Source organism: Aulostomus chinensis, chromosome 16, assembly GCF_037954235.1.
Source record: "Aulostomus chinensis isolate RoL2024-O1b breed Wild chromosome 16, RoL_Achi_v1.0, whole genome shotgun sequence".
NCBI lineage: Eukaryota > Metazoa > Chordata > Actinopteri > Syngnathiformes > Aulostomidae > Aulostomus > Aulostomus chinensis.
In genome coordinates, this window is record NC_141335.1 from 3,222,526 (window position 1) to 3,245,784 (window position 23,259).

At 45.7% G+C, this 23,259-nt stretch overlaps 3 protein-coding genes across 6 annotated transcripts; all 3 read right to left on the reverse strand.

The window, feature by feature from the left end:
• Positions 1 to 36: 36 nt before the first annotated feature.
• On the reverse strand, positions 37 to 9,256 carry slc22a15 (solute carrier family 22 member 15). 3 transcript variants are annotated; one of them, XR_015109480.1, is made up of 13 exons: positions 8,773 to 9,256; positions 7,764 to 7,913; positions 7,177 to 7,309; positions 6,414 to 6,578; positions 6,084 to 6,213; positions 5,878 to 5,938; positions 5,454 to 5,626; positions 5,186 to 5,326; positions 4,881 to 4,966; positions 4,138 to 4,246; positions 3,933 to 4,005; positions 3,135 to 3,442; positions 37 to 2,558 (listed from the first exon to the last, which is right to left on the reverse strand). XR_015109480.1 is itself a non-coding variant. In XM_086180684.1 (13 exons), the coding sequence occupies exons 1-13, from the start codon at positions 8,854 to 8,856 to the stop codon at positions 2,514 to 2,516; spliced, it is 1,512 nt and encodes a 503-aa protein (XP_086036810.1). In that variant the 5' UTR covers positions 8,857 to 9,256; the 3' UTR covers positions 40 to 2,513. The 3 variants fall into 3 exon arrangements, 2 of the variants coding, with proteins under 2 accessions (XP_086036810.1, XP_086036811.1); XM_086180684.1 differs by having other exon boundaries at positions 40 to 2,558; positions 3,281 to 3,442; XM_086180685.1 differs by having other exon boundaries at positions 40 to 2,558; positions 3,281 to 3,442; positions 8,723 to 9,256.
• A 152-nt stretch (positions 9,257 to 9,408) lies between these two features.
• On the reverse strand, positions 9,409 to 11,571 carry LOC147247148 (uncharacterized). Its single transcript, XM_086180686.1, has one exon. It carries the CDS (start codon positions 11,232 to 11,234, stop codon positions 10,392 to 10,394), a length of 843 nt encoding a protein of 280 aa, XP_086036812.1. The 5' UTR covers positions 11,235 to 11,571; the 3' UTR covers positions 9,409 to 10,391.
• Positions 11,572 to 12,393: 822 nt separating this feature from the next.
• On the reverse strand, positions 12,394 to 23,145 carry kif11 (kinesin family member 11). Of its 2 annotated transcripts, XM_086181006.1 has the most exons (27): positions 22,979 to 23,145; positions 22,667 to 22,782; positions 21,582 to 21,711; positions 21,324 to 21,421; positions 20,421 to 20,499; positions 19,987 to 20,172; positions 19,558 to 19,682; positions 19,107 to 19,197; positions 18,878 to 19,023; positions 18,623 to 18,719; positions 18,412 to 18,507; positions 18,220 to 18,308; positions 18,008 to 18,095; positions 17,302 to 17,375; positions 17,105 to 17,219; positions 16,574 to 16,645; positions 16,154 to 16,289; positions 15,882 to 16,054; positions 15,577 to 15,702; positions 15,305 to 15,460; positions 15,035 to 15,174; positions 14,648 to 14,808; positions 14,446 to 14,564; positions 13,955 to 14,177; positions 13,356 to 13,522; positions 13,082 to 13,192; positions 12,395 to 12,662 (listed from the first exon to the last, which is right to left on the reverse strand). In XM_086181006.1, exons 2-27 carry the CDS (start codon positions 22,738 to 22,740, stop codon positions 12,549 to 12,551), a joined length of 3,186 nt encoding a protein of 1,061 aa, XP_086037132.1. In that variant the 5' UTR covers positions 22,741 to 22,782; positions 22,979 to 23,145; the 3' UTR covers positions 12,395 to 12,548. The 2 variants fall into 2 exon arrangements, with proteins under 2 accessions (XP_086037134.1, XP_086037132.1); XM_086181008.1 differs by lacking the exon at positions 22,979 to 23,145 and having other exon boundaries at positions 12,394 to 12,662; positions 22,667 to 22,779.
• Positions 23,146 to 23,259: the final 114 nt, after the last annotated feature.

The window sequence follows — 23,259 nt, forward strand, 5'->3', positions numbered from 1 at the left end:
CAGCGGTCACATTGTGTCACTACAACAGGAATTCCAGACCCAGTTGACCCTTCAGCTAAACAAAGCTCAAGTGGATGAAGTATTATTTACTGATGAAGAGCGGTAATTCTGTGGTGAATATATTTTACTGAAAGTACTGCAAACTTCAAAAATATTATTACTACCTATTCTCAGGAAAATGTACTGAAAGTACTCAAAGTACACTGTTCCTTTGGCAGACTGTTGGGTGAAAATTCTGGCTTGATTTGTAATACAGTTAAATGTAATTCAAAAAGGCTAATGATTTAGTCTTCAATTATAAAAATCTGCAATGAGAAACAATTTTTAAAAATTTATTGTGTTGACCACTAAAACGTACTGCTGGACCAGTTGTCTGGACAAAAAAAAACAATCTAAAAAAAACTTAATAGCATATACAAAGAACAATATACAGAACATGAAACAGGAGTATTAAAAGCTGGAAATGTCAATTTGAAAATCGTCTAAATAAAAGAATAACAATACAATGAAGTATTCATAAATCAGTCGTTATTCTAAAAAACAGACATTTCAGTTAACCATTTCAATAAAATCTTGAATTATACAAATTAAATACTATATCCAGACTTCTGTAATATAAATAGGTCTAACTTTGGGTCAATGAATACGTCAAGGTCAAGTATGTCTTCCCCCTAATTTCGACGAGCTTGTGGTTTCTTGATGAACGCCATTTTGATCTCTGAGATCTCATCCTGCTCCTGAAAGAACACAAATCTAACCAGCAAACCGTCTGTAAAAACAGAAAAACGTCAGTCTGTTCTTGTCTTTAGGGTTGCAAAACAAAACTCTGTGCAGTAAACGTGTAGGATTCAACTTTTGAATTATGAATTAAATTTAGAAAGCAACACAAAACCCACAAGAAAACAAAACTTGTCTTTTCCTGATCTGTGGTTGAAGAGGAAATTGACTTATTGGACACCATTTTTTTGTTTTTGTTAAATAAAGCAAGCACGGCACTTCTAATACTTATGTTTAGGAGGTTTTGATTATTTTACTGATAGATAACGCAAGTGCACACATAACTGGACATAAAGTTTATCCGCATCATCCACACATTGTAATAATACGAAAGTGTACAATAAAATGACAGCATATGAAACAGCTCAGGCAGTATTTCACCTACAGTCTTTAATCATCTCATTTCCGAGAACCTCTCCAGTGGTAGTTTGGTCAAAGAGAAGCACTCGACAAGGACATGAAAACCCCTTTCCCCCCCACATAAAAGTAACGGTTGGATGACATCAATAGATAATCTTCTATTAACTTATTTCATTCCTCCTCATTTGTATCTTACAGCTGTCCCTCCGTCTGGTTCTGAAAGCAAAAGACTCACAATCAACCACCATGTAGACAACAACACACTTACAGCCAGTCCTTTCAAAATTACTTACACCAAGAAACAATGACACCTCTGCCATTTTATCAGCTGCTGTCAGACAATTCATTCAAATTAGTCCAAACAGTTACTTCTTCTACTACTTAATTTTTCTAAGTAGCATTGTTGAGCCAGTGCAAACAAATATTAATATGAAGTATAGGCTTCATTGTGGTTTTACTGTAATCATACTTATACAGCCAGCTATGTCACAGTTACATGAAATTAAAAAACATTTTCTGTACAGTCTCTTTATCTTTTCCTTTGAGAAAATGCCCTTAGCCCCGCCCACTTTGAAATTCCAGCACCTTCTTAAGCCCTGCTAACACTTCCCCGGGCACGTGGACCACAGTACTCTAACACGCGTGTGCGTATCAGCAACCATTTCCTCCTGCAAATCATTACAAGTAATGTTGCCTTCATGAGCACCCAGGAAGTTTGAAAATTCAAACCTGTGTATGAGAGAAAGAACACAAGAAGCCCTGCAGAGAGCTCAAAGGTTTGAGTGAAGAGATAAACTGATGGGTTCTGTTTCATAAGAACCGACTCAAACAGGATTTTTGGATGTGAAATTACATATTTGGCAGTTTCCTTCACCTTGAAGTTCGGTTACCTGTTGCTAACATAACGTTAGCCTTCTGGCTAGCGATCTACCTGAATGTCACCTCTGCTTCCTGAGTGAATGCTGTCATACTGTAGGAAAGCAGATTTAAGGAATGATGACAGTTTTTCTGCTAGCAGAAAGTTTGACTGGAATGTCGTTTTGACTGGCTAACTCTAAATAAGGCACGAACCCCATGAAAACATTCAGGAATCTGAATAAAAGGCAGTGAATTGACTGTCCGGTTCTTCTGTAAAAGTGAAGAACCGAAGGAACGTTTCAGTCCGTCTGTAACACCCTTTTCCTGAAGGCCGAGTGTCAGTCAGCATCAACCTTCCTGCCCAGTGTTTGAAATGTCACGGTCACAGCGGTCGGTCCTTCCACTTTGTTAAAGGGACAGTTGAACATTTCCGGGCTGCCGTTCCGTGAGGAATAATGAGAGGAAAGTCCGTGTCACTGCTGCGAGCTGCTCTGGCGATGAAGACGAGGATGGCGGCTTCATTTGTGGTTTGATTTCCGTTTATCGTCTTCATATAAAAGAGGCTGAGGACCAAAAGTACAGCTCCGATCAGTGAAAGAGAAGGTCTGAAGTGCACACAGAAGCTGCTACTGCTGGTGAATGATTATGTTCTGCAGATCCCGTCAGCTTGAGTACAGGAAGCTGTCCATCAAAACACAGAGGCTAAAAGCTGTAGCGCAGAACCCTCCCTGTGTAGGCTACTACGGTCTTAGCATTTCAACTGTATTAACTGAGAATAGTGTTGAGCATCACATGACCACAGCCATGACTTGCGTCACTGTCACGATTCGATCCATTCGGTCTGATAAGATCTGGAAAGTTACAAGCCTACCGCTGTTACCATTCTGGCTGTCAAACGTTCGATAAGCTGTCCTGAGCATCACGAACCCCTCATGGAAGAACTAGTTTAACATCGAAATTTGATGTATTTGGTCCAGTAACATTTGAGAAGTCCATAAAAGTCACATGATTAAATTATGTATCCACATCCAAGTGAGTGGAGGGAGATAACCAGAAGTGACCTGGAGCGTCTCGTCCCAGCCGTGCAGTACTGCCGCCACCGCGACCAACGGCATAAGGTGCGAAGTGCGGAGACTTACCTGGTGGTGACGAGCTTCATGAGCATTGTGTGAATTTGTCTGATGAGGGCTTGAACGTGAGGGTCACTGGAAACATGACGCACTCCAGCTTTAAGGCAGAGTTGCAAAGGTATTACTGGTGTGGTGTGGCGTTACAGCGGCGTCACCTTGTTCTCCAGCACGCGGCTGTGAGTCGGGCTGCAGCCCAGCTCCTCCAGAGTTTCTGCTGCAGGTCTGTTGAGGGTCTCAGGCAGCAGGAGGACCAGGCAGCCGGCGGACAGGCCGCTCAAACAGAACACTGTGAAGGGCATGGAGCTGTGGAGAGCCCGCTAGACACACACACACACACACACACACACACGTTTGCTGAGAAAAGAGAAACCCAAATGTTCTCGCTGAGGATGATAAAGTGAGTATGGAACTACTTGTCACCTAAAAATCCTCTCCAGACATGATTAAAGCTAGCAAGTAGAGTATTAATTTGAAATATGATGGAAAGTAAATGTTCCAACAGTAAATCAGTAAAAAAAGGAAGAAAAAAAAAAGATATATTTACACAGCTATAGTGAATAGTTCAATAAAAATCTATCCTCAAACAACATCATCAATTTAAGAGCTCAGTTTAGAGATGCTAATGTCTGTGGGGTAGCAAATACTGGAGAAGCTTTTGAAGCCCACACCAGTGACATTTTTAAGAACCTGTTTTTGGAGTTGGGTTCACTCTCTGTAACAGGGGTGGCGGTGTTAAATGATCACACTTAGATCGGAATTTCTGTCTGCATCAGATCACTGCAGACTCCCACTCTCACACACCCTTACCATGGAAGGAACGAACGGAGCCAGAATTCCCCCCACCCTGCAGGACATCGAACACACGCCCAAACCAGCATTTCTGAAACATTAGTCAAAGCAGGCAGAAAGCATCTGAGAACAAAGCAGCACAGGAACCTTCTCAATCCCTCAAAGACAAACGGAGCCACACTGCACAGGAGTGACGTGTGTGTGTGTCTGAAACACAGTTTACCTGATAACTGTGGGGTAAAGTTCAGAGGTGTAAACGTAGGCGATGTTGAACGCTGCACTGACCATCAGCTTCCCCAGCAGCGCCAACGACGTCACACTCACCAAGTTCCCTGCAAGTACAGAAATCCACTTGCATTGGTATCGACGCAAACTGATGTTTAATCAGTGCTTCAGACGGTTCCGAGCAAGTAGATGAGCTGCGTCTCCGATGCGCCGGCCTGTTGTTCTAACTCAACACCAAATGAAAAACTGCTCGAACGCTGCTGGATAACAAAGCAGCAAATTACTGCGTTGACCCCGGGTTTGCCGATGCACATCCGGCTCTCGCGCAGGTTCATTTGACCTGGGACTGAATGCCAAGAGAAGTTGACCCATTGCAGGCAAAAGGCAGAAGCTAGCAAGTTTTACTGTTGTAGTGGCGATGAAGACGCCGCCCCCGGAGCAGCCGCTCGCCAGTCACATCTGGCTGGGACTGAAATCTTTCACTTGAGACTGTAATCAACTGATCACATGACAGGTCACCTGATTTGACGCCGCCGCACACTTCACGGATGCATCGAAAATAAAGAACAGTTTAATGCTTATGAGTTTTCTTCATTATAACTAAATAATGATAACAAAAAGTTTAAACAAACTGGAATTAAGAATCAAACAACCTAAATGCTGAGTATGCATTATTCTCAGTCTGACCGCATCAGTAAAATCAGTTGTCATGAATGAATTTGGCTCCTCGTGTCGCATCACCTGTGTTTTCGGGGATGAACATGGTGCACAGGCAGGCAGACCCGGCCAAACCCAAGAAGCTGGCCATGCTCTTCTTCCTGCCACCCCTGGAAGATCAGACAAGCAGCAAGACTCATCAGCCTCGCCTGCTTACACTTTCCAGGCAACGCAGAAACAAAGCTGACAAAGTTTCCTCTCTTTACACAAAAACATTCGTTTCCATTCAGCAGATTCAGAGAAACAAAAAAAAAAAAGCAGCAGTCGAACCAGAAGACATTTGTCCCTGAGCTGAAAACACCAAGAGGGCACGTGGATGTGGGTCTCACCAGTGTTTGTTGATGAAATACATGCAGAGCGGGTAGGCGGGCAGCTCCACCAGGCCGTACATGGCCACGTTCACGTAATGGTTACCAGACGTCTCGCCGGCCCCCAGAGTCAGACCGTAATACACCAGGCTGCACGCATACCTGCAACAGTGTGTGTATGTGTGTGTGAGAGTGTGTGTGGTTGCATCAGAATTTGAACCAGGAACTCTGCCTGGAAGCCTAATTTAGCAGCTTCAGCCTTGAGCTTCCTCTGTGGTGTGAAACTCACCAGACATACATGAGCACCATGGTCCTCATGCGGAGGACTGGGTGGACCACCAGCTGCAGCACACCCGCCCCCCTGGTGTTTGCTGAACCAGCTTTGGCTACGCTGACTCGCTGCAGTGTCAGGTTGTTGGCGGTGGTGGTGGTGCTGTTCCTCAGCGCCATGTAGCGCAGAACCTCCAATCAGAACACAGCAGAACAACAAGCGTTCAAATACACACAAGAACTGAGGAAGTTACAGGACCGCGGTGTCACACTCCTTCCCACTGTGCGTTAGATGTCACACACCACAGCTAAGCATAGGATTCTGTGGTTCCTTGTGGTCGACCTGACAGAAGCTGCTTCTCTTTTATCAGCTGCAGCAAAATTTGAGCTTGAGAAGAACGCGTCTGAAAACTACCTACTCTTGATGGCAACAGCATATTCACCTCTTCAGCTTGATGTGTGCGACCCTGGGAGTACAGCCAGCGAGGAGACTCCGGAAGGTTGCTAGCAAGAGAGGAAAATACCATCAGATACAGAATGATGCAGTGATGATGTGCGTTTGTAGTCCAGCAGGAAGTCAGCACCGCCACGGGGTTGGATTATTATTATCGGATGCAGGCGCTGAGTCGTCACTGAGGCGCGGACTCACACTGACAGCAGGAAGAAGAGGACGCCGGATGAGTTGGCTGCTGTTGCCAGGTTCCTCCAAGGCCTGATCAAGTAGCCCAGCGCTCCAAAGAGGGCGATGCCGATGGCGAACATGATACTGGCTAACGTCCCTGAGAGGAAAACAACAGCAACTGTCTCAGCGCTACTCGGACAACAACGCAGCACAACACAAAACCCTCTGTCACACACAAAGGTGTTTTATGGCAATTATTTTTCAATCAACTGACTCAGAAATGCAACTTTGAATCAAAGAATTCCAGCAGTTGCTCGGCAACAGTGAAAACCCAACTGATGCGTAGGTCCTTCGTACCCGTCATGGCCCAGTAGGACTTGCCCACGTACTCCTGAGTGAGGACGAAGCAGACCAAGCCGATGCCGCCGTTCATCAGGCCCACCAGCAGACGAGATACGGCGAAGACCTCATAGCTGGGCGCCAAGGCCGTCACGTAGCCGAAGACCACCTCGAAAAACAGACCTGGGAGAAAGAGGGCAAAGAGTTCTATTGGCGTCACTGAGCTCGCAGCAACGGCGGCTCCACTCACAACACGAGAGGTTTTGAACAACTCAGGGGTTTGAATAAAGCCACAACGTCGGCGCCACAAAGCCTCCCTGAATCTGTGCGCGTTTCCCACAACTGGTAACACTTCTGAAAAAAGGTACACACTGATTCCATGGTCATACAATTTGTGTTAACTATATTATCAGAGAAGGGTTTTTTTCTTAAAAAACTAATGGTTTCTATTTGTATTGTGGTTTTTTTTCCAATGAAGGCAACTAATCATCAATCTAACGATCTGTGTTAAATCTAAGATTAGACTTTTATCAATTCTGACTTTAATCTTGGCTTTTCTAAATCAGACTCTAAGTCCGACTCGAGGGCGCTCAGAGAGCGAGGAGATGTGAAATAATCAGATCCAGATCTGCATCAGTTGAAAAAATCCAGTTAAATGCTCCTAACCCTGAATTCTGTTCTCACGCCAAATGTCGTCAGGGGTCATTGGGGGGTGGGGGTGTTGGTAGCGAGACACAGCAGATCAACAGACCTTTCATCTGATCAGCTGAAGAGGACCCACCTGTCAAGTAGACCGGTTTCCTGCCGATCTTGTCAGACAGCGGCCCGAAGACAATGTTCCCAACAAGGAGCCCGGCGAAGAAGAGTGACCCCGCTAAGCTGACCTTGTAGGCCTGCTGCTTGATGAGAAACCACTGAGCAACAAGACAGACAGGAGGGAAACTCTTAGAACCCTCGGCAGACCAGGCCCCACCTCGCCTGTCCTAGCAGCGAGTCACGAGATCAGATTTGCTGTCCAGGCTTGCTCTCAAATCCAGTTTTGATCGTGAGGAAAACTCAAATCTCAAACTTATTTTTGTTTGATTGCATCATAAAAGGCACAAACTAACCTCCGCAATATGAAGCAAAATCCATGAAGAAACAGGAAGCAAAAGACACTGTAAACCCTGACTAAGCACCCAGAGCCTCCAGACTTCAACATTTCTGGAGAAATCCTATTTAATCAGGTTTAAAGTGTCTTTCACACTTCATCTTTCTAAAATCAATTGGGCTACACCAAAAATCTGATCGGGAGCTACATGCACACATACTGAATCAGAGTTCCTGGCCAGATGGAAAGAAGCAGCACAGGAGCTGCGACTCTCTCACCTCAGTCACGATAGTGTCAACGTCCCCTGAAAAGGTGATGTGCTGGAGGGGCTCCTGCTGGGAGGACGGGGGTCCCTCTTGCTGCTCGATCTTGTAGTCCGGTGTCGCTCCAACCAGGACGATCAGCATGGACTGACAGGCCATGTACACCTGGAACACAAGTCAGCTCATTCTCTCTTCAGCTTCCTTTTAACGGCATTTCTGAGGGAACTTTTCACCCAATCATCTCTAAAATGAAAGAGGCCAAACTTGGTGGAATAATGAAAACTTCCTCTTGTTAATGTCATCCTGGACGCTTCCGTTTTAATTCAAGTTCATTCCAGTCAAAGCGAGGGGTAATTAAGACACAAACACGCACTGCAGATGCGGGCGTTGGAACGTGGGACAAAACAACACACGTAGGAATTTGGGCTGGACCAATAACCGCACGGGGTTTGTGACCATTCCTCTTCTTTCAGAATGCCTGAGCTTTGTGGACTTTTAGCAGCGAGCGTCAGCGTGTTTGTTCTAGCAGGAGACATGTTCTGCTCAGGGGTGTTATCTTAGAACAAACATAAAAGAGAGAAATGGTTCTTTTAGGCGCCGAATGAAAGAACGAGTCGGTGGGGTTTCTCTTATGTTATTGTCTGCATTCAATCAGCAGTAGTTAAAAAAATACACGCATAAAAACTATAATCCCGTGTTTTTTAAAGGAAATCTGGCACGGGGTCTTCTGCAGAAGGCGCAGCACTCACTTTAGCTACAATTACGCCAAACTAATGTTGGGAGTCTCTCTCGATTCAAGCTTTACACAGCCACACAACTGTGGCTGTAAGACTTAAAGCTCCACTACAACTCGTGTTGAGTTGAGCGGACGACTGCATCCTAACAGCCGAGGAGCCTCCGAGGGGAGCTTAGAAGCCACGTAGCCTTATCATCGCTGTCCTCGAGCTACGGCAGCGACATGCGGCGAAACCCACCTCTGCCTCGTTGTTTCTGACATGTAAACGTTCATTTTGAATCTGTTAACCTGAGTCAGAACAAGAATAGCCACCGCCCGCTTCTGGTAAGGACCAAACTCGCCAACAACTTGAAAAGCCTCCTCCAAATCCATCCCAGGCAGGGCGGCCCAGCGCTCTCCGGGTTAGCATCAACAGAGACGAAACACTGTGAAGAGGACCATCCGCGCTAACTTCCGGTTTAGCTTCATTTTGCGTGTGTGTGTTCTTGCTACATATTAAGGACGAGAATACGCATTTAACCAACAGAGTGAGGACATTTTAGCCGGTCCTCACTTCATCAAAGGGCCGTTCGAAGGTCAAGACTTGGTTTTAGGGTGGAGGTTAGAATCAGGTTCAGGTTAGGTTTACGGTCAAGGTTAGGGTCAGGCAGTCAGTTGAGATGGTTAGGTTTAGGGTGAGGGGCTCGGGAATGCATGAGGTCAATGAAAGTACTCATAAAGATACAAGTACAAGGGTGTGTGTGTGTGTGTGTGCATCAATAACACCTGCCCTCGGTTGGTAACAGGCACACAGATTTATTGAAGTAAAAATAAAATTATAATGAAAAATGACGCCAGTTATGATAGAAGCTGTCATCTGTTTTGATGGCTGCCTATTTTGTGCCTGGCACATCTTGTAGCAGGTTGGAAAAAAAAACAACCACACTCCATAGAAGTTCAAATTTTTTTAAAAAAATTTTTTGCTAATTTTTAGCCAACATCTGCTTCATAAATACAAGAGCAATGCTTCAACATATACATGTAAAATACAAAAACAACATACATTTGCAGTATTTGTTAGGAGGCCGAAGGCAGGACGACTCACATCCACACATCTGTTAAATCGGCCAACAAGTCCAACTAATCTCTGCAACCTATGAACACTCAAAGCTTCTCATAAAGCAGCCCGGAGCACCACCCATGACCAGAATCACAGGTTGTAGCCCCTAAGCTATGCTAACTTGAGGTTGGCTAAGGCCTCAAACATAAGACAGCGCTGAACAAACTTCATGACACCCAATACTGACAGGCAGCTTCAATTAAGGTCATCCTAAAAGTCAATTCCAACATAGATTCCAGTGCCTTGTAGGTCTCAGAAGGCAATCAACAAATTTAAGTAAGTTCACTCATTTTCACATTTTAAAAATTGTATCATTTGGATGATTTGTTGCATCAATAGCAATTCAGAAATTAACTCAATTGATAATTAAGGGCTGAGAGGAAGCGCTGGCCAACGTGCGCCGCCACAAACTGTCATGGTGTTTTGTCATGAGGAAATAAAAACGAACGATTTGCTGACCCAGCCTCTCGCCCCGGGACAGCTGGGAACAGCCCCAGCCCTCCAAGCCCGCCATCATCAGCAGACACTGGGTCATTTTTAACTAAACACCAGTATGATACTCAAGGCCCTTTCGGTCTAAACCTCTGATGGTCATCAGCTGGTAAGTACAAAATATTCATGGACTTATGGCAAACGTTTGGGAGATAAAGGAAAACCGCGTCATTGAGCATCTCAACGTCTGAGTCTTCAGATAGTTTTCCAACACATCACCAATCAGTCGGCTTCACTTCGAGCTCCACGTCAGGTGGGCCTCCTGGACTTGAGGACCTCAGCTTCACTGGGTTCCTCCGTTGAGGGACCCACTTCTTCACTCCGGTTTTGCTGTCGGTCCATTGGAAGAAGCTCCACCCCCACCAGAAGGAACATAATGAGCCCCTCCATCCTGCGGTGCTCGGGTACTTCCCCTCATTTCACCGATCTTGTTCATGATTGCCTGTCGTTTAACAAACCCCCAAACTCCAGCAACCACCACCACAACTACAAACACCGAAATTCCAACCGCCATCGGGGTGACATCATGGGGAGGTATGAAGAAAGCGTTGTTTAGCGGTGTGCTCTCTTTGTCACTGACTGGGTTTTGCATCCGACAGGCGAAATTCTGAACTTTTTGCATCGTTTGGTTGTTGATGACGGTCACACTTCTGCCCAAGTCCATCCAGGCTCCGCCTCCCAGACTCCACAGGTACGTGACGGGTTCGGCCTCTTCGGTTTTACCTTCGCAGGACAGCGAGCACTTGTCTCGGTTCTTGTCACAGGCCACCGGCGTCATCCACACGGTAGGCGTGGGTACCTCTGCGATCATCTGGGGTTTGAACTTCTCCTCCTGAATGAAGGCATTGATTTCCAGGCTGTACACCCCGATGGCACGTACATCCGCCCCTCTGATTTCCAACTGCCCGTTGAGTATGTCCAGGGTCGTACGGCCTCTGAACGTCCCGTAGTAAGACAACTCAATCTTATCTTTCACCCACTCCGCCACCAGGTCACCGTTAAATTTCCAGACGATGTTTGTTATCGGTGCAGAGATGCTTGGCCTGAACACGATGCTACTGCCGTTGGTGAAGTAAACGACTGTCTCTACGGCTCCAACATATTCCGGCACCGCCACCAGCAGCACAGCCAGCGACCAAAACCTCCCGCATCTTTCCATCTTCAATTCACAAGAGACTGGTTTTGTGAACAGCTTAAAATTAATGTTTCGGCCCACTGTTCCACAGGAAGCGTCCACTCCCTCCCGTCATATCTCGGCCCACTGACGGAGAAGGTCCTTCTTAAAAGTGGAACCTTGTTTTTTTTTTTTTAGGTGTCTTCGTCAGTGCCGTCTTCAATTAAAGTAACTTGCACTCGAATCTTTTTCGGTTGCTTGACTAATGAAGCACTTCATTGGCCAAATATAACCTACGTACAATATGCCGAGCAAGCCTTAAGTACTTACAATATAAATACGATGCCTCGTCATGCAGGCATTAGTTAGGGCAGCCAGGGAACGGAATCGACGAGTGAAACAAGATCTACTGTTACACAGTTACATCTCTGGGCGTAGCCTAGAGATAAACCTAGAAGGCGACTTAAAATGAAACAATCTTTTCAAAACGGACACGACCCTGTCCACGGGACGGTCATGTCAGCTTTGAAACGGTAAAATATCGTAAATTGCTTGCTTTTAGTTTACTTTTCACCACGCATGTCCTTGCTCCTCAGGGACAGACGGGGAAACCTTAAGTGACCTCAGGCACTAAAAGCGGTTTTGTTTTGTTTTTTTTTGAAGTTTCTATTCGTTCAGTGAGACCACGTTTGTTAGACTGAATATTTTAATGCCGTTTCTACGAACCTTGCTTCTGTTTAAAGTTTGAGGTTCACGGAAATCAGCATCCACTTGTAAAAGTTCTGAATAATTTCTGAGTCCCTTGACCAGGGGAGGGCAATCGTGTGCCATGGAGGGCCGTGTGTATGCAGGTTTTCCTTCCAACCCAACACTTTAACAGGTGATTCCACTGATGAACACACCTTCGGCCACAGAGGAGTGTTAATCAGTGGATTCACCTGTTAAAGTGTTGGGTTGGAAGGAAAACCTGCATACACACGGCCCTCCATGGCACACGATTGCCCTCCCCCTGCCCTTGACAAACAAGGAGCGTTTCAGGAGCTGGCCATGATTTACACCTGGAAAACCCACAGGTGTAAATCTTGGGACACCTTCCTGTTGCTCAGTCTGCATAATCGAGCAAAATTTTAGTTGGTGAGTCCTGGCAGACACGATGACTTCTGCTCAGCTCAGGATAACGAACGAACAAATTATAGAACACAACAATGTCTTTAATTACAGAGAACTTGAAGACGGTCAATACAGTTATGGGACTAATATTAATTTCATGTGACAAGCTAACAATTAAAAGACAAACTTATTAAAAATAAAAAGGTAAGAGTTTATCTGTGACAACATTTTAAAAGCCTGAAAGCAGCTTCAGTTCTGACAGCGGAGCGGCAGTCTGGACTTCTGTGGCGTGGACGGGGCTTCGTTTTCAGACACTTTTGACCTGCTGGGGATCTTTGTCTCCTTCTTGCCCCCCCTTTTTTGCTGAAGGGAAATTAAAAGAAAATATCAATAATGATCTCATCTTGAATCTGTTTTAATTCATGACAAAGCTCAGCAGGAGTCTTTTCCCCACCCCACACTGGTTTCTCAGCTGATTTAAAACCTCTGGAAAATTCTTCCACCTTAAACAATCCAAAAACCTGGAGTACTGCACGGTGCCACTCTGCCTCAGCAGAGTTGCTCGCCACAATGATCCTGACCTCCAAACTACAGTGAGTTCATTTTTATATTGTGGACGTGTGCAAAAAAATTGGAATAAATTCCCTGGAGCTGTAATAATCTATGCTACAGCACTTCTTCATGACTCGTGTACTTTAACTACATTTGGCTCCTTTCGATACTCGGACTGCCTTCTGTTGTGTCACATGCAGAGTTTTCATGTTTTCAGAGGCAATTTGTACCTTGAAAAATGGAACACGTTTGCTCTCGTTGAAGACGAGGTTCTCGTCAATGAAGGACGGCTCGGTGGCCAAGCTTTCATTACAGGTGCTTAGCTCCTCCTCCAGAGAGTCCTGGGTACCACAGGGAGGCACACACACACACGCGTTAATCTTTGACAGATCACAATGTATATTACTGAAGGAGAAAATATCCACTAAAGAAAGTGAGTAGCAGCTGTGTCCTTTCACAGAATTTGACAACGCCAATGAGTATTGCAGAGGTGTGTGAACATACATGGTCGACCTGGCTGAGTTTGTCCTCCTCCTCTGGCTCCTCCTCCATCATTATGGCGGCCTGCAGCTTCTCCTGCTCCCTCCTCAGGCTCTCCAGGAGCTCGCTGCGGCTCAGAGACTTTGCTATCTGCCTAGGATACGAAAACTCTCGTCGCTGAGGCGTCACACCTGCAGAGGACAGCGGGAGCCTTTTTTAAAATTTTACCTTGAAAACTTTGAACTCTGATTCTTTAAACAAATGGAGAAGAAAAAAAAACTCAAGAAGGAACCATGGAGCTAATTTATAGCAGTACATTTTTGTTGTTACTTGGCCACAGCAGCTCTGCATGATTCACACTCCAAACAAGTGTTTCGATATCAAACCCTTTCAAAATTAGAAAGAGGAGATGTTGGAGAGTGAGTGAAGCCTGAGCCGTCTGCTGCACTTTACATCACCTGATCATTTCAGACTTTGGCCACATGCCACTGCAACATGAGAGAATCATTGAGGACTTGCCCTTTTTGCAGTTTAAATAAAAGAAACCAAAATGAAAATCTGGATTAAAATAAAACTGTTTTCTTCCAACAATCAGTAGACATTCAAGCAGACACTGATTTTACCAGTGGGAATGTCCTGCCGCAGCTCGTCCTGCAGGAAGCTGTTGACCAGCTGTTGGCTCATCTCGACGTGGGCCTGGACCTCAGCCTGCTGTTGGTCCAGAACTGTTCTGTCTGATGAGGTCTGGCTCTGCATATCCATCAGAGCCTGCTTCTGCTCCCCCTGCTGGCTGGACAGCTCCCTCTCCACTGTCTGGAGCTGCTCGGTGCAGCACATCTGCACGCTCTGGAGACGAGACGTCAGAAGACTAAGACATTTCTGCATTTCTTCCTGAAGGTCAGCAGGCTTGAGATTTTTTAACAGTTGGGTTGTCTAATTCAGAACAGAACTGAAGCCTAAAACTCTGCTCTAATCTGCAATTCAAGAGCAAATCAACAGGCTGAAATGTTTAGGATTGTATCTGCTGAGCACACCTGGCTAAAAATGCCCTGACTTCCAGAGAGGAATCCAGTTTTTGAATTCAGAATGTTCTCAAGTCAGATGTCATTTTTACCTGATGCAGAGCTTCAGCTTCAGTAGAAATCTCCCCCAGCAGGGAGAGATGTTCCTGGGCTTGAGTCTCGGCACGTTCCCTCGATCTGGTGCTCCACTGGAGGTCACGTTCCACCAGACCTGCAGCAACACATTAATAGGCTGACCGTCCCGTGGTTTACAGCTGAATGACATCTTGTCTGAAGAAATAAGGAGTTTGGTACCAGACACAGAGTTGTGCATGTGAGAGCAGCAGCCCGTCATCTCGTCCAGCGTCTGGCAGCTCTCATCTATGCTGAGGCGCAGCGAGGAGGCGAGAGATGAGGAGGTGGAGGAGAGGAGTTCTGCCTGATTCGAGGCCTGATGCTCCACTGAGCTGCAGCCGCTGCAAACATAAACGAGTCGCAGGGTGTGAACATTCAACGCTCCATGTTGTTGGGGTCTAACTGACGATCCTCTCCATAATTACTTCAATTTCATGCACCCTTCTGAATTCCTTGTGCGAGATTTTTTGTTCCATTAAGATGTGAAACCACAGTGTGACATCAATGTGTGGTGACTTGTTTCTAGAGCCAAGTGTTTCCTGCGAGAGGTTTGAGCTCGTGGCTCACCTGCTGATGTTCTCCTGGAGGCTCTGCAGAGGTTTTCTCAGAGCTTTGGAGGCTGAGCGCAGATCAGCGTAGTCTCTCTGTGTCTCCATGGTCAGCAGGTTCAGCTGGTCCTGCAGACACTGGATGGTCTGTTTCATGCCCTGAAGGAAGTGAGGACACAACAGATTTGATTAGGTTCAACCTTGAACTGATAACATAAGTGGCAGATCAATAAAAACAGACTTAAAAGTGAGCTGCCTAAAGTGATCTGCACTGTACCTCCCCTCTTACCATCTGGTGTCTCTCCTGCGCCTGTCGGATCTCGTCTTCCATCTTGTCATGTTCGGCCTGCAGGGAGCTCAGACTCTTCACGGTGGCCTCTCGCAGCCCTGCCAGGTCCCGTACCAAGCTGCTGAAAAAAACACCCATCTGCTTCATCGCCTCCACCTGATAGAGACCGTGGGAAAATTTTAAAAAGGTGCATTTAAAAACACAATAAGTGTTTAAGATTAAAAAATTAGTAATAAGTCCACGGAACAGGGACAGGGCAGATGTGGACAAACCTTGTCCGCCAGAGCTCGCTGCATCTCCATTGTGGCCCTCACGGTGTCGCTGAGCTCCTTTATAACAGGCAGACCCATCAGGGTCTGAGCCACTAGCACCTCCTCCATGTCCCGCTGGTGCTCCTCCTAAACACACGAACCAAAATGGACAAAAGCCATCAAATCTTGTGTCCCGAGTTGCTCAAAGGTTAACAATCAGCTGGTAATCAGACAGAAGAAGCCGATTAAGGTTCCTCTCTCCTTTAACTGTGACGATTACACTGCCTGACACTATTCAGCTGTTTGAAATGAGGACATGTCCGCACCAGCAGCTCCAGCAGACACTCCTTGTCCTGCAGACGCAGCCCCTGCTGCTCCTGCACCCTGTCCTGGCAGCGAGCCACGCCCTCCGATACCAGCTGCCCAACTCTGCCCACGAGGGACTCCACGCCGGTTAGTGCTCCCTTGAGCGCCGCCTCATTCATCACAAGGAAACCATCTCCACAGGGCAGACAAAAATAAGCAAGGTTATTAGGTTGATTTGCTTGCCACTGACTGTTCAAACATGTAGTGTTACTAGCATGACCGGGGGACCTACCGATGGACCGCGAGTAGCTGCTCAGCATGTGGTGGTGTCTGGTTCCCTGCTGCTGGATGCAGCGCTGCACATTCCTGAACGCTACATCCATCCGCTCAGCAAAGCAGTGCTGGGTCTGCCGGTTGTGCTGCTCCACCTGCAGTTACCATCAAGGGTTCATTGGTCTTGATACAAACAAACATTACACGTCCCGTTTTTCTGATGTTTATTTACTGAGATGAGCTACACTGATAGCCCGATATTGCAAACTGTTGTAGTTCAAAAAAATTCTCCCTCCAAAATCAAGTTTTAAAATCGCTGAAGATGCAGCCAAGTGCAGTGACAGAAACCTGAGGATCTCCACCTCGAACCTCCATGTGACTGCTCAACCTAAGAACCATGCTGACGTGGCACCAGCAGCAGCTCTTTGAAGGAGCTTACCTCTCTCTTCCTGTCCAGCTTGCTGTGGAGACCCGAGACGTCGCTGCTTGTGGCGTCCACAGTACTCAGCAGCTAGAAGAGGAAACGCAAAACCACGTTATACTGTCCTCACGAGGGTAATGCTGTTTTAACTCCAACTACACTCGTGAGTATAATTTTTGTGCAAAAGTAACAAAAAAGAAAGGGAAAGAATAAAAACACACAAGACTGAAATTACTTCACGCAGAAGCTCAAGACCAAACATTCGTCGAAACATCATTCAGCGCTTGCACAATAAATAAAATTAAAATCAAGCTCAAAACCAACAACAACAAAAAGCACTTTACCCCAGTATACTCTAAAACTTGAAATAAGAATCCGTGTGATTTGCTACAACATGAAATCCAAGCTTCCTTCAAAACCAACCACCATCCATTGTTCTAATGATATTTTCACCACATCTTTGGCGCCGGCTGAGAGTTTTTGATCCTGGCCTCCACGTCCACTAGTGATGACATCAGTACAGTCACTCACAGTGGAATGAGTCTGTACCTGTGTGGCCGTGTTGTAGAGGTTCTCCTGGACCGAGTTGAGCTGCAAGCTGACAAACTCTTCCTGAACCAGCTTCTCTTTAGTCTGCTCCAGGTCTCGGTTCGTCTCCTCCAGCCTGAAATAAACCGTTAGGAGCAGATAAGTCGAGGGGAACAGAGTGATTTAGCCTTGATTGTAAAGCCTGCCCCCACCCTCACCTCTGCTGCTTCTCATCCAGGTCTACAGTGCACTGCTCCAGTTTGCTTTTGCTGTCCACAAACAGCTCAGTCACCTGCAGAGAGGACACCAAGGACGCTGGCTGAGGGACACTTTCACAAGGGTTCTCAGATTTACTCAAAACACGTCAGAGCCTGTTGTGTGGCGCTGTGACAACGGAGGAAAAACAAGCTACATGGAAGGATCAGCGCTGGATCCTGCGGTTGAAGTTCCTCCTCCTGCCTGTACACCGGAGTAGAGGCGCCAGTTTACTGTAGAGCTGCAAAGATCTGCAGACTCACCCACGGAAATTTACTCTGCTCATCAAATAATTAAAAAAAAAATTCAAAAGAAAATAATACGTTGTCATGAAAGAGTAAACTGAACCTCTTTACCACATCATATCACCCTCTAATACTTCAGGTATTTTTCAACAAAGCTATCATTCTAGAGAATAAATCACACTTATCTGGATCATGGACATTATTTAAAAAAAAAAAAAAAAAGAGGTCAAATCTCAGTGTTATTTAGGAAATACCAGTATTAAGTCATATTCTAGATAAACCATGATTTAAAAAAATTCAAATAAATAAAGAGACAACAAAAAATGAAACTAGACAAACAGAATTGAGAAGCTGAAACCAGAGATTTCAGGGTCGTTTGACCATCAGTGCTGAAGACAGTTTGATCTGGCTGTTGCTCAGGTACCTTCTTGAGCTCCTCCTCCATGGCCGCGATCCGCTCTGTGTACTCCACCATCTGCTCCTCGTGGGAAGTGATCTGCCCCATCATGCTCCTGAAACACATTCAGGACACTCAGGTGGTCGCTACAGCACGCCGACTAGCATGTTTACCCTTCAGTCACCAGATTCGTCTTATTAAAAGCGTTCAACCTGTCCCAATTTCGTCAGGTGACCTACGTATAGTTTTCTGAGGAGAGGTAAACCCCGTTCTTGTCCCGAGTGGCAGCCAGGTCACGTTTCAGACGCTCGATCTCTTCCGTGTATTCCTGAGTGAGAAAAAAACGAATCAAAGTTACTTAGACGACAACGTCTAAGCTTGAAGCGTACAGGTAACGGGAGTGAAAACATCCATGAGTCAGACTCCTCCACCTTGATGAGTGTCCTCTTGGTGAGTTTCTGGTTGACCTCTGGTTTGTTCATGATGTTCTTGGCTCTGCTGGCGTACTCCAGCGTGCTCAGAGTCTCCTGCACACACGAACAATCCCAACCATGAGCGTTTTTCAGCACCCTAAGATCCTCGGGGATGAGTTGTGCCCCCAAGAGGTTTAAATACATTTCTACAGCAAAAGACAGAACAAACCTCAAGGTTGCTGGAGGACGGAGACACGGTAGCAATAATGGAGGTTTTCGTACGTCCCCCCAGTGAATCCTGCAGGATTCGTGTCAGCTTGGACTCTCTGTTTCAAAAGGATGCAGAAATTAGCGAACTAGTGGAAACACAACCACAGACTGGTGTATGTAAGTCGTAGACACCCCCAGCGGTTTGTAGACACCATACTGAAACCTGGTTTTGGCCATCGCCATCTGAGTTGGTGTCATGGATGTTTTGTCGTACCTGTACGGGACGTGAGGTCTTTTCTCCACCAGCGCTGTGATCACTCTGCCCAGCGTCAGCAGAGACTGGTTGATGTTTCCGGCCTCGCGGGCCCGTTTGTCCACCGCGCCTGAGCGTCCAATGTTCTCACTGCCAGCGAGATCCACCTGGAGAGGAGAGACATGTCCACCAGCTCCTCTACATGCTTCTCCTGCACTACATTCAGACTGATCACATTTAGGGTGATTACCAGGTTGAGTTTGCCGATCTTCACCAGCTCCTCTCCATCCAGAGTCGTCTCCTTCATGTGAATGGTGACGGAGAACACCGAGTGGGAGCGACTACAGAGAAACACATCAGGAACAATCAGCAACCTAACGCCATTAAAAAGGGAACAAATGAACTCGCCTGTCATATAAATATGGCAACGGGCTGCTGGTTCAGGCCTGTGATTCCAGCAGGAAACACAAACCACAGTTGTAAACTGGTAAACATCCGAGTAAAATCTCCCACCAGGCAGCCTGTCAAAATTCTGATTATATTACAACCGGTACACATGAGCTCAGTGATTTTTCTGGCCTTAATATATTGCCTGTTTTTACATGCAGATTACATAAGAGCACCACCTACATTTTTGTGTTTTTAACCCTTAGTTCATATTTTCACATTCAAGCCCAGAGGTACACAAGGTAGTCATGTACCTGGAGTAGGCGTTCATGAGCGTGGAGGCCGTCCTCCTCTTGGCCGCTCCTCGCTCCAGGATCAGATAAACCTCGTCCTTGTTGTGAACCGTCATCTCCTCCAGACCTTTCACCACCACACCGCGCTACAACACAACCCAGCAGCAGTCAGTCAGCACCCAGCAACCACAGGGTTGTTGTTGAATGAGCTTATCTTTAACAATACTGGAAATATATCAGCCCCAATAACTGAACATCGAGACTGTTAAAGGAGTCGTGGGATTAACAGTTAAACAGATCCCCCCTCTGAAGTACATGAATACCTGGACAACACTTCATAGTAATCACCCAGCAGCTGTGAGCAGACAAGTAATGACAGCATGTTTAGAAGAAAGTGAAGGATCATTTCAGAGGAAAAAGAAGTCATCTGATGACCGGTTGGACAGTGACCTTGTTCCGTGGATCGTCAAAGAGCTGCAGCCGCTCGTTGACGTCTTCGGTGGGGCTGAGAAGGTCAAACAGTTCCTCATTGTAGATCTCAAGCAGCGAGACTTTGACTGAAAATTCTGTTCCATTCTCGGACAGCTTCTCAAAGATCTGGTGCAGTGTTCTGGGGATGATGCCGGCCAGAGGGTCCTGCCACCACCAAGAGGATGCAGGAGATATCAGCTCAGCTACAGCCAAGCACAGTTCGATGACATCATGCTATCTTTAACATTTTAACCAGGTTCTTGCTAGTTTTGGGTTTTTTGTTTTTTTTTGCTCATCTTGCCAGCTTTGATTTGTTCCCTTTTCTCTGTGGGTGTCTCATTACCAAGAACCTCCTCAGACATAAAGCAGGTTACAGAAATGAAAATGATTCCTAATAATTCTGTTGAACTCACCTCCTCCCAGGTGAACTGTTCATCTGGACTTCTCTCTCCCTCCATGGTGAAAGTCTTTCCTGTTCCTGTCTGACCATACCTGAACAAGACAGCAAAGAGCAGTGCTAAGTGATGTCACATCTTATTACATTGGCCAAGGAGGTCATGTGACCTCCAGCATCGGTTCAGCATCTGTCAAAGACAACTTGAAAAGTTGTGGGTGGATTTTGATTAAATTTGGAAGAACGACAGAAACCAATTTGATTTTAGAACTGACCCCAGGTCAGATCTGGATCTGATGATGTGACCTTCAGTTGCTGGTAGATTCATTTAGCTTTCATATGCTTACACCCGACACTTGACTTCAGTCCCTCTGCTGTTGTCCTCTACAATACTGTAGTATTTTGAGTCATTGTAGTACAATTTTATTGTTGTTTTCCACTGTTCTACTGTCCCTGTAATATTTTGGAGAAGCAGAACCCCCAAAGCCCTCAGACGATTGTATTGGGACATGAAGGAATCGTCTACAGGTGGTTCCACCTTTGTTTTCATGTTCCTCTGGCACACTTGGAAATTAAAGTTCCATCATACATCATGGATGCTGCTACGTCAGATACCTTCATCGCCGGTGTGTGAGATATCGAAGGATTCTGATTATGGTGTGTTCATGTTCACTTCTATTAAAACTGGAGACTCTGAATCTCTATATAGTTGAAGATGACTTTGAATTACTGTAGTTTCATTCAGTGCAGGACTATATTTTAATACTTCGCTGAGTTGTTTAAGTGTTATACATCCATCCCAATTACAACCTCTGTGTGAGGACAAAATGTGCTTGTAAATTTGATAAAACAAACAACAACAAAAAGACAAAAGAAAAAGAAAAGAAAAAGCAGAAAAACCGACTGTACCAGGACCACTTACGCAAACACAGTGCAGTTGTAACCCATGATGACTTCGTCCAGGATGGGACAGACGACACTCCGGTACACGTCGATCTGCTTGGCAGCCGGACCGAACACCTGACGGACAGATAAAAACAGACGCAATCACTACAAGAGACAGGAGCCATTAGGGTTTAAACTGACAATAAGATGGTTATCAACATGTGCCACGAGATGACCCACTCAGAGCAGCAGTAGAAAACCCATCCAGAAGAAGACATCAACCCAGTTGGCTCACCATGTCAAAGGTGTAGGTCTTTCGTGAGGCCTTGTCATTCACGCCGCCCGTCCTCACAAGGACCTCCTTCTTGCCGGGGTCACAGTCGATGACCCCGTAGGAAGACTTGCGCTCCATCACGTTGAAAGGCCTACAAACACAAACACGTGACATCGTGAGAAAGGCGAGTGTTTCAAAATCAGCTTCAACAAACGCTCATCTTCTGTACAGGGACATTAGTGATGTCAGATTAACAGCACGCAGAGTCAACGAGAGAAGACGTGGCCAAGAATCACTACAGAAAAAGGTCAATAATGTGATGGCACCAGAACCGACCAGCGCTTTTCCTCTTTTGGTGCAAGAAACACGAAGACTAAAATATTGCATTTTGCATACAAAAAACCCACAAGCTTGACATTTTAAACACAGACACAAAGAGAAGCAACATTGAAAAAAAAGACACAGGTTTGCATCGTGTCTGTTGGGTTACGTGGTTGGGATGTTCATGGTCAATATTCATTAAAAAAAATTCTTGAGTAAACAACAACAAAGAAAACAGTAAAGTCTAAAATGCTGCAGTGGTAATAGGAGGCCTGGTATCATGAGCCCATTTCCTTTGGTGTTTAAAATGTACAGGTCATTTCTAAATATATACCAATCAAATCAAACTGGGATGAAAAAACACACATTGGTGCTGTGTTATATTCAAAAATACTGTTCTACCAACGTAAATAATAACAAAAGCTTCTTGTGCACCACTGTTGAAGTCGTTCAATCGATATCAGCAAAACTACCTTAAGATGATCTCTTGAACTCATTCAGCAGATTGTAAATTGGCACATCCAGGAAGAGGACGTTTTGGACAGTCACCCTGGAGCATTATTAAGACCCCCATCTCTCAACTCTCCCCGTTCACACCGATCCTCAAATGTTCCGGCATTATCTGGAGTTTTCGTTTTATTTATGCGGTCGTCTTAAATCCTTAGAATGCACAAACTGAAGATGACAATGAGCCCGTGTGGCTGTGTTTAGCACACTGAATATAGGTAATACCAAGTACGCTTGACAACACATGAACACTTATAATTTAGCTGTTCTCTTCCTACCTGCATCTGACAACGACTTGGATGTTTCTGCCCTTCTCGTCCCGTTTCGCTCCGCTCACGTTGTGAGACGCCATGGCTGCAGAGAGTCTCACCTCTGCCGGATCCGTGTGAAAATACTGTAAAAAAACAAAACAAAACAAAAAAAACTCGAGTTAGCATGTAAACCCAACAACAACCTCCAGGCCCTCGACTAAGAGCTGAAAAAGAGAAGCTCGGAGACACTCAGCACCCCACGGTGCATGTAGTGGCGTCAAAGAAGGAGAACTCAACAACTTTAAATGACCATTTTAGCACAAATGATTAGCAACTTACCGAATAACGGCGTTAAGTTAGCTTCCTCTCAGTCTGTAAATTATCCGATAAACAGTTGAACCACAAATACGATTTGATAGAATTTTATTTAACGTCCACCGCTTCCTCCCACAGCTCGGTTTTTTTCCCGGCGCTCAAAAAATACACAAGACACCGAGCCGAGACATTTCAAACAGTACTTTTAAATTTCAACCAGCCAATCACAGACTGGTAAGAGCTAAACAAACGACGCCATTGCTCAAGAATGATCACGTGACAGCCCCGGCGTGAGGCATCACGGG